The sequence below is a fragment of the Haliotis asinina genome, chromosome 15, assembly GCF_037392515.1.
Source record: "Haliotis asinina isolate JCU_RB_2024 chromosome 15, JCU_Hal_asi_v2, whole genome shotgun sequence".
Lineage (NCBI taxonomy): Eukaryota > Metazoa > Mollusca > Gastropoda > Lepetellida > Haliotidae > Haliotis > Haliotis asinina.
The window spans coordinates 26989386-27004540 of NC_090294.1; the positions used below are offsets into that span (position 1 = coordinate 26989386).

General features: G+C 38.8%; 1 protein-coding gene across 4 annotated transcripts; it reads left to right on the top strand.

Annotated features, from left to right (window-relative positions):
- Window positions 1–522: 522 nt before the first annotated feature.
- On the top strand, window positions 523–13265 carry LOC137265467 (myosin regulatory light chain B, smooth adductor muscle-like). Of its 4 annotated transcripts, XM_067800871.1 has the most exons (8): window positions 558–601; window positions 10436–10506; window positions 10840–10908; window positions 11215–11290; window positions 11935–12036; window positions 12185–12263; window positions 12654–12702; window positions 13098–13265. In XM_067800871.1, exons 3-8 carry the CDS (start codon window positions 10849–10851, stop codon window positions 13203–13205), a joined length of 474 nt encoding a protein of 157 aa, XP_067656972.1. In that variant the 5' UTR covers window positions 558–601; window positions 10436–10506; window positions 10840–10848; the 3' UTR covers window positions 13206–13265. The 4 variants fall into 4 exon arrangements, with proteins under 4 accessions (XP_067656971.1, XP_067656973.1, XP_067656970.1 ...); XM_067800870.1 differs by lacking the exons at window positions 10436–10506; window positions 10840–10908; window positions 11215–11290; ... (1 more) ...; window positions 12185–12263; window positions 12654–12702 and adding exons at window positions 1021–1089; window positions 1550–1625; window positions 2190–2291; window positions 2525–2603; window positions 2970–3018 and having other exon boundaries at window positions 523–601; XM_067800872.1 differs by lacking the exons at window positions 10436–10506; window positions 10840–10908; window positions 11215–11290; window positions 11935–12036; window positions 12185–12263 and adding exons at window positions 1021–1089; window positions 1550–1625; window positions 2190–2291; window positions 2525–2603 and having other exon boundaries at window positions 523–601.
- Window positions 13266–15155: the final 1890 nt, after the last annotated feature.

Sequence of the window (15155 nt, forward strand, 5' to 3'; positions counted from 1 at the left end):
TGCAGTTAAAATTTGAGAGTACTGATTTTAAATTTGATTGTGTCTTTTCACTATCGCGCATTCCAGCAACCCCAAATGAATTTGCAGCCTCATGCCCCTCCCATGTTTGAATTGTTGGGGAAAAGCAAATTTATTAATATCCAAGATATCTGTCAGAAGAGGCGAATTATGCGAAAAATATTTGATCTATTATTTATTAGTGTTTAAATCAAACTGTTTAAAAGAAACATGTTGAGGTAGTCTTTGATTACTGACTGAGCGTTAATGGTAAATTTTTATATAATAAAGCTAGCTTATGGCATTTTGTATATTACACTCGTGTGTATTGCACTTGGCATATTCGACCCCCAGTCGAGAGCACGTGGTCAGAACATTAGCAGATGCTTAATCACCGTTTCCTGAACGACCACGTGGCCAGGCTCATTAGATGCGTCAACGTGACGCAATGTTAACTCATTACAAAGAGAAACGGTCACATGATATGCTTTTACGTATGGTAGAAGGGTGTATATAAACACTGTCGATTTCAGGATTGTCAGTATCACTTCGGCTTCCAGTCAGACATCTCAACTCTTCGTTCGCTCGCATCAGCTGATTCAAGGTAAGGTCGACAAATCTGTTCATTTTATAAACGTCTGTAACTATCCTTGAAGGTTCGGGTAAGAATCGATCTTCAGTAACCCAAACTTGACGTAAGAGGCGACTGACGGAATCGGGTGGTCAGGCTCTCTGACTTGATTGACACATCCCAATTGCGTAGATCGATTATTTACATGCCCCCGACATATACATTGCCGCGCCATACTGTCACCAGTCTCAGATACGGAACTAAAAACGCACTTTCTTTCAATTCCTTGTTTCTATCAAGGAACGTCCGCCGAATATCTTACAAACGTAAATACTGGTATTCTCTGGAGTAACATAGCATTATTCCCATCAAACGAAAACTGAAAAAGTAAAAAAGTTAAAGGTTGCTTTAGATTCCAGCAATATATTAAGCACATGTTTATACGCTTGTAGAAATCAACAATGGCTCCCACCAACGTTCTCGCTATGTTCCGCCCTGCTCAGGTCCAGGAATTCAAAGAGGTGAGTGAAGATGTCATTTTTCTATGAATATCTCGTGTACATAGGAATTACACAACACTGACAATTTGCAATAAACAGAGTTCCTGTCAAGAAACGTATTTTATGCAATGTACAGTATATCCACAACAAACAGGCGAATTACATGTCTGGGAATGTGAAATGAGTCTGTATTTATGATGAAGTCAGTGATGGTACTTTTGAAATGAAAAGACCGTGAAGCGAAAATTGCAGCAACAAGAAAATACCCTGTAATGTGATTCGAGTTTGAAACAGAGAATTTCTGGGTTTAAGAATCGGGTGTTAAGCTTTAGAAAATATACTTAATTAATGAACATTCAAATACGGGCGACACATACAGACAGACTTGGGGACACAACAAACGAGTACACTACTCTTTGAATTTATGAAGTTCCCCTGCGCACAGAATTATTAATCCATGTCTATGTCATATACATTTCAGGCCTTTGCCCTGATCGACGTCAACAGGGACGGCATTATCCAGGTTGATGACCTTAAAAGCATCTACGCCAACCTGGGTAAGAATACTAATGTAGCATATCAAACAGAAATAGGTATTCTTACGTGGAATATTTAAGGTAAGTGGGGTCTCGAGTAATGTTTCATGATCTAGTACCATATCAGAGTCATACTGGGATTATACAGCGGATAGGAATCGTAGTTACCTCACAAAATTATGTTACTTGGTAGTACTTACGTTTCTTCAAAGTCGGTCGAATATTGGGCCACGTCGTTATAACATGTAAGGCCTGACTTGTAGAAACAACGACAAAGCCTAGTGGTTAAAGCGTTTGAAGACCGGATTCGTGACCTACATGGGTACAATATATGAATCACTATCTTGGTGTTCAAAACCGTGGTATTGCTGAAATATTGCTAAAAGCGGCGTAGAAACAAACATTCTCACTCAGTCACTCATTTGACTGTTGGAGGTCAGGTATTCAAGTAACGTTGTTGCTACACCGGCTTCTCTGTCTCTTTCAAAAACACCTTTAAGAATGTCGAAAAAGAATCAGTTTAATTATGAAGCTCATGATAATTGTTAACGTTGCACTCATCGCCTTCTTCCTTGATATTCCCAGGGAAGGTTCCATCAGATGCCGAACTTCAGGAGATGCTGAAGGAAGCCCCTGGTCCACTCAACTTCACCACCTTCCTCAACATGTTCGGGGAGAAGATGGGAGGTAGGTCACTTGGCAGTGTTATGACAAAGCCTTAACTTCAAATGCTGTGTTCGTATAGTCACCCAGTAAAGAACAAACAATAAACCAGTGACGCAAATGAAAAAGAAAGAGAAAAGAAACGATCTCCACGATAAGTAATGTTTACCGCTGTCACTGAACAGGGTTCAAGACATCCCCGAAGAGCATTCTTTCAACCAATGCTTTCAATAATGAATTTGTTTTTCTTCTTCAAGGAACTGATTCTGAAGAGACAATCAAGAATGCTTTCGCTATGTTTGACGAAGATGGAAAAGGAACTCTTCCTGAGGATTAGTAAGTATTTGAAATACTGTGCTGATAATTTCCGGAGAAGATCAAACAAACAAGTCCCTGACGATTAATCAAATCACGCCTTTTGAAGTCATGGAGTAAAACGCTTTGATTAATAAAGATGTGTAAAATTATCATAGATAAGATAGTATATAGATAGATATTGCGTTGACTGCCAAGATCTGACTGGCTAATGTCTCTGATCTTTACTCGGCCTTTCATCGTGGATTCGTTTGTTCATATTAAACTAACATACCATTCCTTAAAAGAGGCTTTCAAATCAATTCATTATGTTGCTATGGTAGATTGAGTGCATTGCGGTTAATCTGAAGCTCATTCATCACGTTATGTCTTTTCGTTCTACCTCAGCATCAAGGATCTCCTGCAGAACATGGGAGATAACTTTACCCAAGATGAGGTGAGTTTACGAAATAGATTTTTTATAGTTTTCAGTGCGATATTCAGACCAAGGTCATTTTACAGAAAATGGGAGCCTACTTTGGAATTCAGAATTTATTTTAGACCCACTAAGCAGTATGTCAATAACAACGTTCAAAGGAGTTCTTTACGATTGTAATCGGATCTTCGCAGAAAGAAAATGATGCGATTTACAGATCGAGGTCATTTTACAGAAAAGGGGACACTACTATGGAATTACTGCGAGTACTGACACCGTTATGAAAGCCACCTTGGTTTCATCAATATCTCGCTAAAAGTGCAACTGGCTTCCGACATATTTACATATCTATAAGACGACTTATTTCTTGGACAGCTCGGATGCTGTTCGGCTTAGTTTTGTATAAGTGAATTGGTTTTGTTGTCACCATAGAAATGCATATATACTTATATGATTTAAAAATTGATAATAATCTGTGTTTTTTAATTCCAGATCAAAATGACATGGAAGGAAGCACCTATCGCCAAGGGGCAGTTCAACTACGTGGCCTTTACCGGCAAGCTGAAGGGCAAACAGGACGAGGAGGAGATGAAGGCGTAAACATTGCCCTTATAAAAAAACCTTAACCTACATTGACGTTATACGTAACTTTGAACTCGTTCTAGTGTCGTTGCCACGGCATACCAATCGCAAAACACATCACAATGAAATATATCTGTCTCGATAAGTTACTCTGACGTGCCGACAATGTCAAGGTGTACATACGATGCATTATTGAACATATTTATTAATTTATCTAATCTTTAAAACATTTTTAAAACAATTATATCGGACGAATACCAGTATGGATGATTGTCAAGTGAACGAATGTGTGCCATACCTGTAGATATGTTTGTATTTATACATGCTCAGCAATAAACATGATTAGAACTGGACTTGCTCTCTGTCTCTCTCTTACCAATTCTGTATCCGAAGAACAGGATGGGTAGTTACATAGTTACATTGCTTTTTCTGCTACAATATGTGTGACGTTTCGGTGTAGGTGCTAACACCGTTATCAAGCAAGTAGTTGGTTATTTAATGCCGCACTCACCAATGTACAGCTATATGGAGGCGGTCTGTAAATAATCGAGTCTGGATCAGACAATCCAGTGATCAACAACAAGAGCATCAATCTATAAAATTGGGATACGATCACATCTCTGAACCAATCGATGAACCTGAGCACCCGGATCTTCACGGGTTATCAAGCATGTAATGATATCCACAGACATAACCCCATTCTTTATCATACCTACTTTTAAACGTCACTCAAAGAAGCTGTATGTGATAAACTGACACATATATATTTACCAGTCATGCCAAGATAGAGATACTCTTTCAAATTGTCTTGCATAAATGTCAATCCGGCTGTTATTGTAAATGAATACATAATTGTTTTAGTTATTGAGCACAGCACATCGCACCTATATTGTATCGTACATTGTACATGGGCCTGTGGCCTTCCTATTGAATAAAGATGTAACCCGGCTGTTGATTTTGTATGCTACGTCAGTGTTACTAAATTGTAGTTTCGTGGTTTCAGTGTACATCCTTTATGGTGTAGCACAAGGACTACTCGAAGATGTTCTAACTGAGAATACTGGTTTATTGTCCCTTTGGCGTACTGATTGTATATGAGATCATCATTTCTAATACATTTAATGAATTTTTGAATGCCAACTTCTGTATACAGACGAACACTACATTCCGAAACATATGCTCCCGAGGAAGGAGTACCAAATCAGAAACATGTGTTTCCCATGAACAGAAAGCTGACATAATCACTTCTGAAAGCCATTCTGAATTGATACCGTTAGGAAGTTGACTGACAATACCTTTTCGGTTCATCATCATCATCATCATCATCATCATCATCATCATCATCACCACCACCACCATCATCGTCGTCGTCGTCGGCGTCACCATCATCACACTGTTATTATAACTTCTATAATCGTCAGTGTGATGGGAATCAGTGTGTGTGCGCGCGCGTGTGTGTGTGTGTGTTATCCTGAATACCACAGTGCCATGACAGAATTTCATTCAGATTTCGTATATTCAAGTTCAGAATGATGTCCGATGCAGCTGGCTATTTTCATTTCATCCCCGCACATTTGTTGGTCAGCATGCGCACTCCTTTCAGAAAACACCCGCTATTGTTTCACAAAATACTGTCACGCTATAGTTGGAATATTACAACAGACGTCTTAAACCAGAGAACTGTTAAGATCATGAAGGGGTTTTGTCCATTATGTTGCGCCATCTTGATCGAGTCTACAAAATCAATATCAACTTGTGTCATGATAGAACTGTCCTAGAAAACAACTCTTAAAATACTCACCACCAGAGCAAAATATTATCCCAACCCGCAACTTGTTCCAGTGGATGTTCGTCATAACCTTTGAAATCAATGAAAGAGTTTTTACCAGCAGCGTATCTTACGTCTCTGTGATTGATTATGTCAGCATCTCGTCGATCATTACGGACGATTTTGTTCTACAATGAACAAATGACCCTTATCTCTACATCAAATATTGTATCAGTTTCTAATACATACTGCGATATGTTTTTCAAACAGTAAATATCGTTCTTGTAGGAATAGCACGATGATAGAGAATGTCAACAATAGTCTAAAATCAGAAAAGTTGACACAATTTAACTGTCCACATCGATACAGTTGCGATGTAAATACTCAAGCTTACATGCAATCAAAGTCTGATTTCAAGGCTTGCTACAGTGAAAACCCTGAATCATATTGAAGCAAACACGCTCAAGATCATCAACAAAGGTAGATCTTTTGAATTTTTATAAATATCGCTGTGCAACAGAAATCGTTTCCAATCAATATCTCCAGGTGAAAGCTTCTGTATGTTCATGAAGGGACATACGTACATACTTCAAGTTTAGCCAAGATCGACAATCGCAAATAAAACGAAATTATGAGGGTACTAAGCTTCGAAACAAACGTAGCTATATATATGTTCAACACATCGCAGCTCTTACTACTGTAGCAACTGATGATAATTCAGTTTACCTAAATTTATTTGAAGATACTCGTGTGACAAAAATGATCTCCCTTCAACTGTGGCAGAAAATGATCAAAGATCTATTGTGATTTTAGTTTTATGCCGCTTTAGTTGTATTCCAGCAGGATTGTTCTCTATTCGCCTACATATCAAACAGCGCTGGGAAAAAGTGGTTTCAACAGCTATGCAGCGCTGCGCTCATAACGCATGCGTAGTGAGTAGGTACGCGGAGCTTGAAACAGTATGCCTGTCCGGAGTATGAGGTCGTGAGCAGTAGTCTAATCTTGGTTGTGTACATAAGCAAGTAAATAATCTACTCGTTGCATAAAGACATGTTGTTTGTGATAAGCAGACTGTGTCACAGAGAAAACTCAATGTCTGGTTTATTGACACCTATATGTCTGCCTGCCTGTCTGCTAAAGACAATATGCAGTGCACAAATTCATTTACTGTCCATTTGCAATTTGAAATTAACACCTATCGGGCTTATAAATAAATAAATAAAGAGCCGGCTAAACGTGTCGGCAAATGAACCAGTGACCAATGACAAGGCGTCGTCACACATGAGTGCACATCCACCGGCCCTGACTGGGTTCGGTATCGCGGCTGCTTTGTTTCGAGCAGCGATACTCTACAACCCCTATATAGGCTCCCTGTTTCGAGGGAGGTAAAACCAAGTACAAAATATTGCACTTTTGATTTGCGATTAGACGCTTATAATTTTGTTTATTTGTTTTTTCACAATTAGCAATGCATTTTATATATCATGAACAAATGACAACTGTGTTTGAAATAATTATGTTTGATGTTTTGATTGCATGTGACCTGTAAAGTTTGTCTCTGTTTGTGTTGAGATCATCGTTATAAATCTGCTGGATGGGCTGTATCTCACCACAAACACGTTGTCTCAGTCAGGTGAGACGTCTGGTCTCTTCTTCAATCAACAGAGGAGGAAGATAGGGGTGGGAGGGGGAGGGGGAGGTGTGTGTACAGAAGGCACATGGTCGCCAATGGTACTGCGTTTACCTTTACACTGATCTATGACGCACTTCTAGTGTCTGGCTTTTTGTCTCCCAACATTATTCAGTCTCGCGGCATTCATACTATATCTGTCTACCCCTCCTCTCTGAGACAAAATGAACTCTGCCCTCTGCAGGTTAGCCATTGTGACTACCAGGCTCATTATAATAGTGTGTGTGTGTGTGTGTGTGTGTGTGTGTGTGTGTGTGTGTGGTTGAGCATTTTCTAATCCTAATTAGCCTACATTGTTTTTGCATGCATCATAGGTTGAAGGAGAACAGATCTTTTAAAGCCTAAATAATATCACGACGGGGGACACCAGAACCAGAAATGAACTTCACACATTAAACCACATTAAACGGCCAGAACCTGCACTAACATTCCTTTTAAAAGAAGAAGTATTTTATATAAATACCTTTTACCTGTATTGTATATATGCATTTTAATATTTATTGTGGCCTTTTTTGTGTATGTGTCTCTCATGAATCGTTGTGCGATTGGTCGTATACAATTTTATGTTGTCAAATTTTATATATTGTAATGAATTTTATTTGTCTACGAATGAGACGTTAATAAACATTTCTTTCTTTCTTTCTTAAACCTATGTTGGGAATGGAACCCGGGTCATCAACGTGACGAGCGAATGCTATAACAACTAGGCTACCTAACTGCCCCGAACTTAGATCTAGGAGCAGGATATAGCTGCATTATTTTATTGTAACATACTCAGTGCTAGGTTTGCCACAGAAACGAAAAAAGATATTGAATTGCTTTCAGAAATTCAATATCACTTTAAATTTCGTGGAAGGATTTAAAAATGAGCTGAAAAGGATTGGCCAGTGCGAAATCACGTCTGATCGAATGAGACTGTAAAATTCGAACGAGAAAACACATTCACACACATAAAACGTCTGTGCTTAAAGCACAGTCGAGTGTGCAGTTGTGACTGTTTGGTTCAGATGTATTACAGCCGTACGCTGTTGTTTGTAAACAAGTCGCCCTGGTCCAGACAATCCAGTGATTGTCACCATGCGGTACGCTGACTATTTAATATGTTTACACCTACACACGTTTTTGTTGGGAAGTATTGGTTTAAGTTGCTAAGAATGAAATACCTTTGATGTCTTCAGCATCTTTATACAATACATGTTAAAACTGCGAAGCATAAATGGAAACTGGGAATCCGATGTAACAAATGTCTTTCATCTACATTGATAAGTCACTATGTTGGAAAAGTCTAAAGCTAATGTTTTCATATACCATCAATCACATGCTGCTACAAAATGTGTCAAAAGAGGTTCGCGATTTATGGTCACTCGTCCAGGTTCAGTTTATCACGCGAAAACAACAGACGAAGATGACTTATTCATTCGAAGGCGCACAATTTAAACAAAAAGGGAATGATTACACTCAATATACAGATTTCAACAGAGTGGGTAACGCATAGTAATGTTCTAGAAATATCTAAGACATAAGCTTTGTTCAGTCTAACACAGACCTGCATTGTTGTTCCATGTCACAATAAACACATGAACTGGATTTTCATGCGCACCATTTCTACAGAAAACGAGCTCGTTTTAAAAGAAAATAATACACTACGTAAAAAGTTTAGTATTAATATTTTTCTAATATTTGGTTGATCAATTACCACAAATAACATGTTTTTATTCGCACCATTTCTGCGTTCTACTTTCTAAGTTAGCTCTTTTTAAAAGAAATATAAACAATATTATTTGTTAATTATTCATATACTTTCATTTAGCTCTAATATCCATATCGCCTGCTCAAAGACGCTTTGTTTTCCCCTCGATCATTGGATGTCAGTCTCAACTCCATGGGGTCATACAACTCCTGCAGCCACTATGCGCACAGAGGTAATGTGGCTTTCCCATCCTTAGGATCACACCTGGGTGAACGGGGGCTCATAGTCACAGTAGTTTGTCCAAGTTTACTGCACGTTGCTGTACCCGCAACTAAGTGTTTGCATGTATATATGTGGCCACCAGTTGGTCATACACCAAGGGATTTGTGGGTTCTTTTAAGTGCACAGGGTTGTGCACTGTACAATAGAGGATGCGACAGCACTGAAAGAGTCTGCACACCAAGTTGACACCAATTTTCTTTCGCCCGTTCCCCATGTGGACTCGACCCTGTCACGCTTGGTGGATCACTAACCTGGCGCCTTATCCAGCTCGGCCACCATGTCCCCACCAAAATACAAAAATAAAAATGAAATAACAAATAATATACATTCCACAATTTGTTCAGTATTAATAGTTTTCTACACAATATGGTTATGTTTAAACTGAATGATCATAGACTAATATCCGCTACTTACAGATAATTTCGTAATATTTGAAGAAATAACAAGCCACCTGAGAAACTTGTACACCTGCTTTGTGGTCAGAGACGAATATTTGACCTTTGGCAGTTACATTTAATGACTACAGAAATGATGGCTCTTTATCACATCACAAGCATTTTTCAGAACTGTACACATCGTTTCCAAATGATCACGCTTAACGCCATGTTTGGTTTTATACTCCCTGGTTAATAAAGGAAAGAATACAATATGTGTTTTTTTAAAAACTAAACATATCACCTGATACCGAAAAGCATTGACAGCAAGCAAGGCAGGATGTTTAAGACAGTTTCAATTGCATGCTTGTTAGATGTATGAGTGAATGCTTTTATGAAAATCAAAAGAGAGGATAGCATCTAATGATGTTGCATTAATAATTCTGTAAAAGACAAATATCATTATCTGCTTGCATGTCTAGCATATTATACTATATGTAAAACATATTTAAAAGAATTCTGTTTGAATTTTTCAAACTGTTTGAAATTTCATTTCAAAATGTTGCGGTTTTATTTATTTACCGAGCCATGATGATAAGAAAATTGTATATATGAAAGGCACTATTGACCTGGGGCCTCCTCAATACTGACGATCGATTGAGTGTGCAGTGACATACATTTCCCTGCCGTCTGCTGTATTCAGTCTGTTGCGTGACGCTACGTACACCTCCCCCCCTCACCACCCCCCCCCCCCACCCCCCCCCGTCGTCGTATAATGTGTCTTTCAAGACCCTGACCTAACACACAGCATGTGTGTCAGAGTAGTGTATATTGCAGACGTGTTTATTTCAGTTTGCACATTCGACCCCCAGCCGAGAGCACGTGGTCAGAACATTAAACGATGCTCAAATCACCGTTTCCTGAACGACCACGTGGCCAGGCTCATTAGATGCGTCAACGTGACGCAATGTTGACTCATTACAAAGAGAAACGGTCACACGATATGCTTTTACGTATGGTAGACGGGTGTATATAAACACTGTCGATTTCAGGATTGTCAGTATCACTTCGGCTTCCAGTCAGACATCTCTACTCTTCGTTCGCTCGCATCAGCTGATTCAAGGTAAGGTCGACAAATCTTTTTTCATATTCAAGAAAGTGTATTTGTAACTATGCCAAAAGCCGTTTCACCTCGCTGTTCAAGATCGGAATTAGATTACACTAAATTGTATCAATTCTACTTCGGATATATTCAGGGAAACCAGTCAAATACACCGAATTCGACCGGAATTACCAGATCACGAATGCTCGTAATCGTTCCAGAAAAGTCGTCCTGATCACAACCAAAAGACAAAGGTTGCCGAAAGAAGATGTAATTTTAGATTTGATATTTTATATATTACAGTAGTGTAATATATAACTTACTTTAAATATATACGTTTTTCTTTGCTTGCAGATATCAACAATGGCTCCCACCAACGTTCTCGCTATGTTCCGCCCTGCTCAGGTTCAGGAATTTAAAGAGGTGAGTGATGTCAACTCCTAACTGTACAGGTACTTAGGAATGATGGGACTTGTAATCAAAATTCAGACGTTATTTTTTAAATTCCTTGCTTACTATGCTCCTGTAGTAAAGGTTCCAAGCAGAACTGCTGTCAAACACGTAATACTGTGAAGAACATGTTCCCTGTAACAAATGAGATCCATCAAATAGCGAATAAGTGAGTGGGTGAGTTTGGTTTTATGACGCACCAAACAATATGTGGTCTGTAGATGTGTTATGTCTGGGTTTGTGTTATGTACATTTATGAATATATCTTGTTTGTTTCAGGCCTTTGCCCTGATCGACGTCAACAGGGACGGCATCATACAGGTTGATGACCTGAAGAGCATCTACGCCAACCTGGGTAAGTGCGGACTTACATAGAAATTTTCATATAATTAGATCCTATAAACAGAACGAGATAAAAATAATACAAAATATCTTCATGAAGAAAGGTGAACAGCCTAGTGGGAGAATCGTTCGTTAGTTACGACGATGGAAAGAGTTCGATTCCATTCTTGGCAAACTTCCAGGAAGTCCTTTTTGGTGTCAGGCGCTGTCATATTGGTGGAATGAATGAGTTTAGTTTTACGCCGCACCCTGTAATATTCCGGTTATATGGTGGGATAAATAAAATAGAATAACAATAAATATCTGTGACTAACCCAGGGAGCAATAACATGAACATTAATACACGCATTTGGTATACGATGACATGTCTCCGCCCAGTCAATGAGCCTGACCATCCGATCCCCTTAGGCTCATACTGGAATATAACCTAAAAGGCCTCGATCAGTACACGTTATAAACCTGCCATCAGTGGTTATGGCGTTTGTTTACCAAACTGTCGAATGAGAACTGTAGGCTTGCTGTATGTTAATTAAGCTGGTGCGACAACGACTGTTTTGTCTCCTTTGAAAAACACCTTTGACGAAGTCATTAGAGAGCCGAGTTAATTCTTACTTTATCCACTCCTCACTCTCTCAGTTTGGTCCTTGATCTTTCCAGGAAAGGTTCCATCTGACGCTGAACTTCAGGAGATGCTGAAGGAAGCCCCTGGTCCACTCAACTTCACCACCTTCCTCAACATGTTCGGGGAGAAGATGGGAGGTAGGTGAAATGGCCGTGCTTAAGACAACAAAATTACATTCTTATAGTTTTGTTGTAGATACAAAATGTAATTCTGCTGATAAACGTGGGACGTAATGGTTCCAAATAAGTGATGATCTTAAAAGAGATTTCTTTTTTCTTCTTCAAGGTACTGATTCAGAAGAGACAATCAAGAATGCTTTCGCCATGTTTGATGAAGATGGCAAAGGCACACTCCCCGAGGACTAGTAAGCATTTCAAATACCATATCATAACATTTACGGCATTTCGGCTAGCGTTGTTCTTGAGTGGGATACATTTCCGAAACGACCCCTTAGATGCCATCTATAAAAGCGTCATTTAAAATAAAGTGTTTTACAAAACTGAATATATTTTGGTTGTCCAAATTAACAAAATTGTCAAAAATGTCCTTCATCTGCACCCAGGAATCGATTAAGTGTTTGATTCCATAGTCTGACCTTGGGCCTGCTTGGAACTGTCTATAGCAACAGATTAAACTGTCATGCCGTTATAACATTGGTCAAAAGGAGCCTTAAATTCAATTGAATCATCACTGACAAGTTCATTATGGCTTATGAGAAGCTCACTAACCATATCATCCTTTCATCCTACTTCAGCATCAAGGATCTCCTGCAGAACATGGGAGATAACTTCACGCAAGATGAAGTAAGTTTAAATATAATTTATTGTTTTCAGTGCGATATTCAGAACTAGGTCCTTTTAAAGAAAAAGGAAACCTCCTCCGTATTTCAGAATTTTATTTAATATCACAAAACAGTTTGTCACGAACAACATTCAAAGCAAAAAAGGGGACACCACTATGGAATTACTGCGAGTGCTGACACCGTTTTATCCGACTTGCTTTCATCATTGCTTAGTTCCAGTTGGCCTCTAAATGATTTTCATATTTGTTAAAACGACGTCATTTCTGGAACAGCTCGAATGCTGTTCATCTTAGTTCTGAATACGTAAATCGGCAACATTGTCACTCAAAAGAATGTATAGAAAACATATATATTTATGCGATGTACAGATTAATAAGAATCTTTTTTTTAATCCAGATTAAAATGACATGGAAGGAAGCACCTATCGCCAAGGGGCAGTTCAACTACGTGGCCTTCACCGGCAAGCTGAAGGGCAAACAGGACGAGGAGGAGATGAAGGCGTAAACCTTGACCTTAAAAATGACCTTGAACTATATTGACTTCAAACGCAACGTTGATCGACGTCTTCGTGCTTTATATTGTATACTAAGTGTGCAAATCGGTTACCATGCAATGAATGTGTGGAGTTAACCTGTAGTACGATCCAGACGATGCCAGTTTGTACATAAGATTTGATATTATAATCTGAAACATTTGTGCAATCTTTGACATTACTTAATTTATAATGGCAAAATGTCGGGAAAATATTCGAATGGATGTTCGGCACGAATATGTACCAAACATGTATATACGTTTTTCTTAATACTACTTCACCAATAAATTTGATCAGAAAAGGAATTGCATTCTTTTATCATTCTTTAATAGATGTAAGATTGCATCTTATCTCGAACTGATTGGTATGTTTACAAATAATGCAATGTCAGTCGTTACGATCTATAATGTGATGACAGATCTGTATCCCACGAGACTGGGTTGTTAACCAACCGTCTTCGGCAAGGAAGTTTTCTTTGGTTATTTGCTTGCATCCAAAAGTATCTAGTATATACTACTCAACATATATTTTCTCCCTCACCAATAACACACACAGTCTCTCTCTCTCCTCTCAACCCACAATACTTTTTGTCTCTCTACTATTTCACTCTTTTACACAAAACGGACAGTTAGCCTTTCCCTATAAACACCATCTAACCCCAAATACAACTTCTCTCACCTACCCGAGCATACATACACTCTCTCACCAACAGAATACTTTCTCTCTCATTTACGACACACTCTTAACCAACATACACATTCTCTCTCAGTCTCCAAGAAACATTCTTACCGAACATATCATATTTCCTCTCTCACCTATCGCACTCTTTTAGCCCCCAAACACACACAGTTTCTCATAGAACGCTCTCGAACAGAACATTTTCTCTCTGACTTGCAACACTCTCTCTCTCTCAGTCATGTAGATCACCCACCATCACCGTAATTCTTTCTTTCCTCCAACACTGTCTCACTCGGGAGAAATGCAAGTGTTTGTACAGGCTATTCTGAATGTTAAATGCCTTACTCCGCCCACAGTTTCTTTGGGTCGCCAACAGGTCAAAGTGGTAGCTCGTCAGGCCAAAGACTGGGATTCTATTCCCCACATGGATACAATACGTTAAACCCAAGTCCGTTGTCCTTCGCCGTGACACTGCTTTGATACTGCCACAAGCAGCGTAAAAAAACTTCACTCAACAAATCTTCCAATATTAACAAAATAAACAAAAATATTAACGGGAAATGAAGTTACCCCACACCAGACACGAAAATACGCGTAGCTTGAAAATACTCATTTTCAGTGTTACATGCATGCTAATCAACATATGTTTACATACATGCCAATGTCCTAATCCCTTTATTGAATGCTGAATTTTCAAAGTCTCATTAAATGCTGTAACAGACACTGGTTTGCGGACACCTGTGCATGAAAGTAGAAATATATTATATAGCTAAACCCATGGCCTCTCCAAGTAGCATACCCAGAGGGAAAAAGCCGTATTCTGATTGATATCAAAGTCTCATCATTGTGTAGTGCGCTTTGAAAGGGCTTTATGAAAGTCATATACCGATACTCCTAAGTGCGGGAGTGCAATAATACGACTCGACATGTACTAACCTTGTTTTACCCTTGAGAGTTGCAACTGTATGATAGCCTTGTGTTCACTTGTCAAGCCCAATACCCGGTTCTGTTCCCAAATGGATATAAAACTTTTTCTGATTATGTCAGCTTGGAAAATAACCATAACACAATATTTATGACTTATCATTGACAGTTGTCGAAATGAAACATCTTACTTTGCGAAGAAAATAAAACTCGTGTTACAACGCACATTTTTTGGCTATTAATCCACATTAATTCACATTATTTTAATTGTTTAATGTCATGAACAAATAACAAATGGCATTTGGGAATATAGGGCTTCT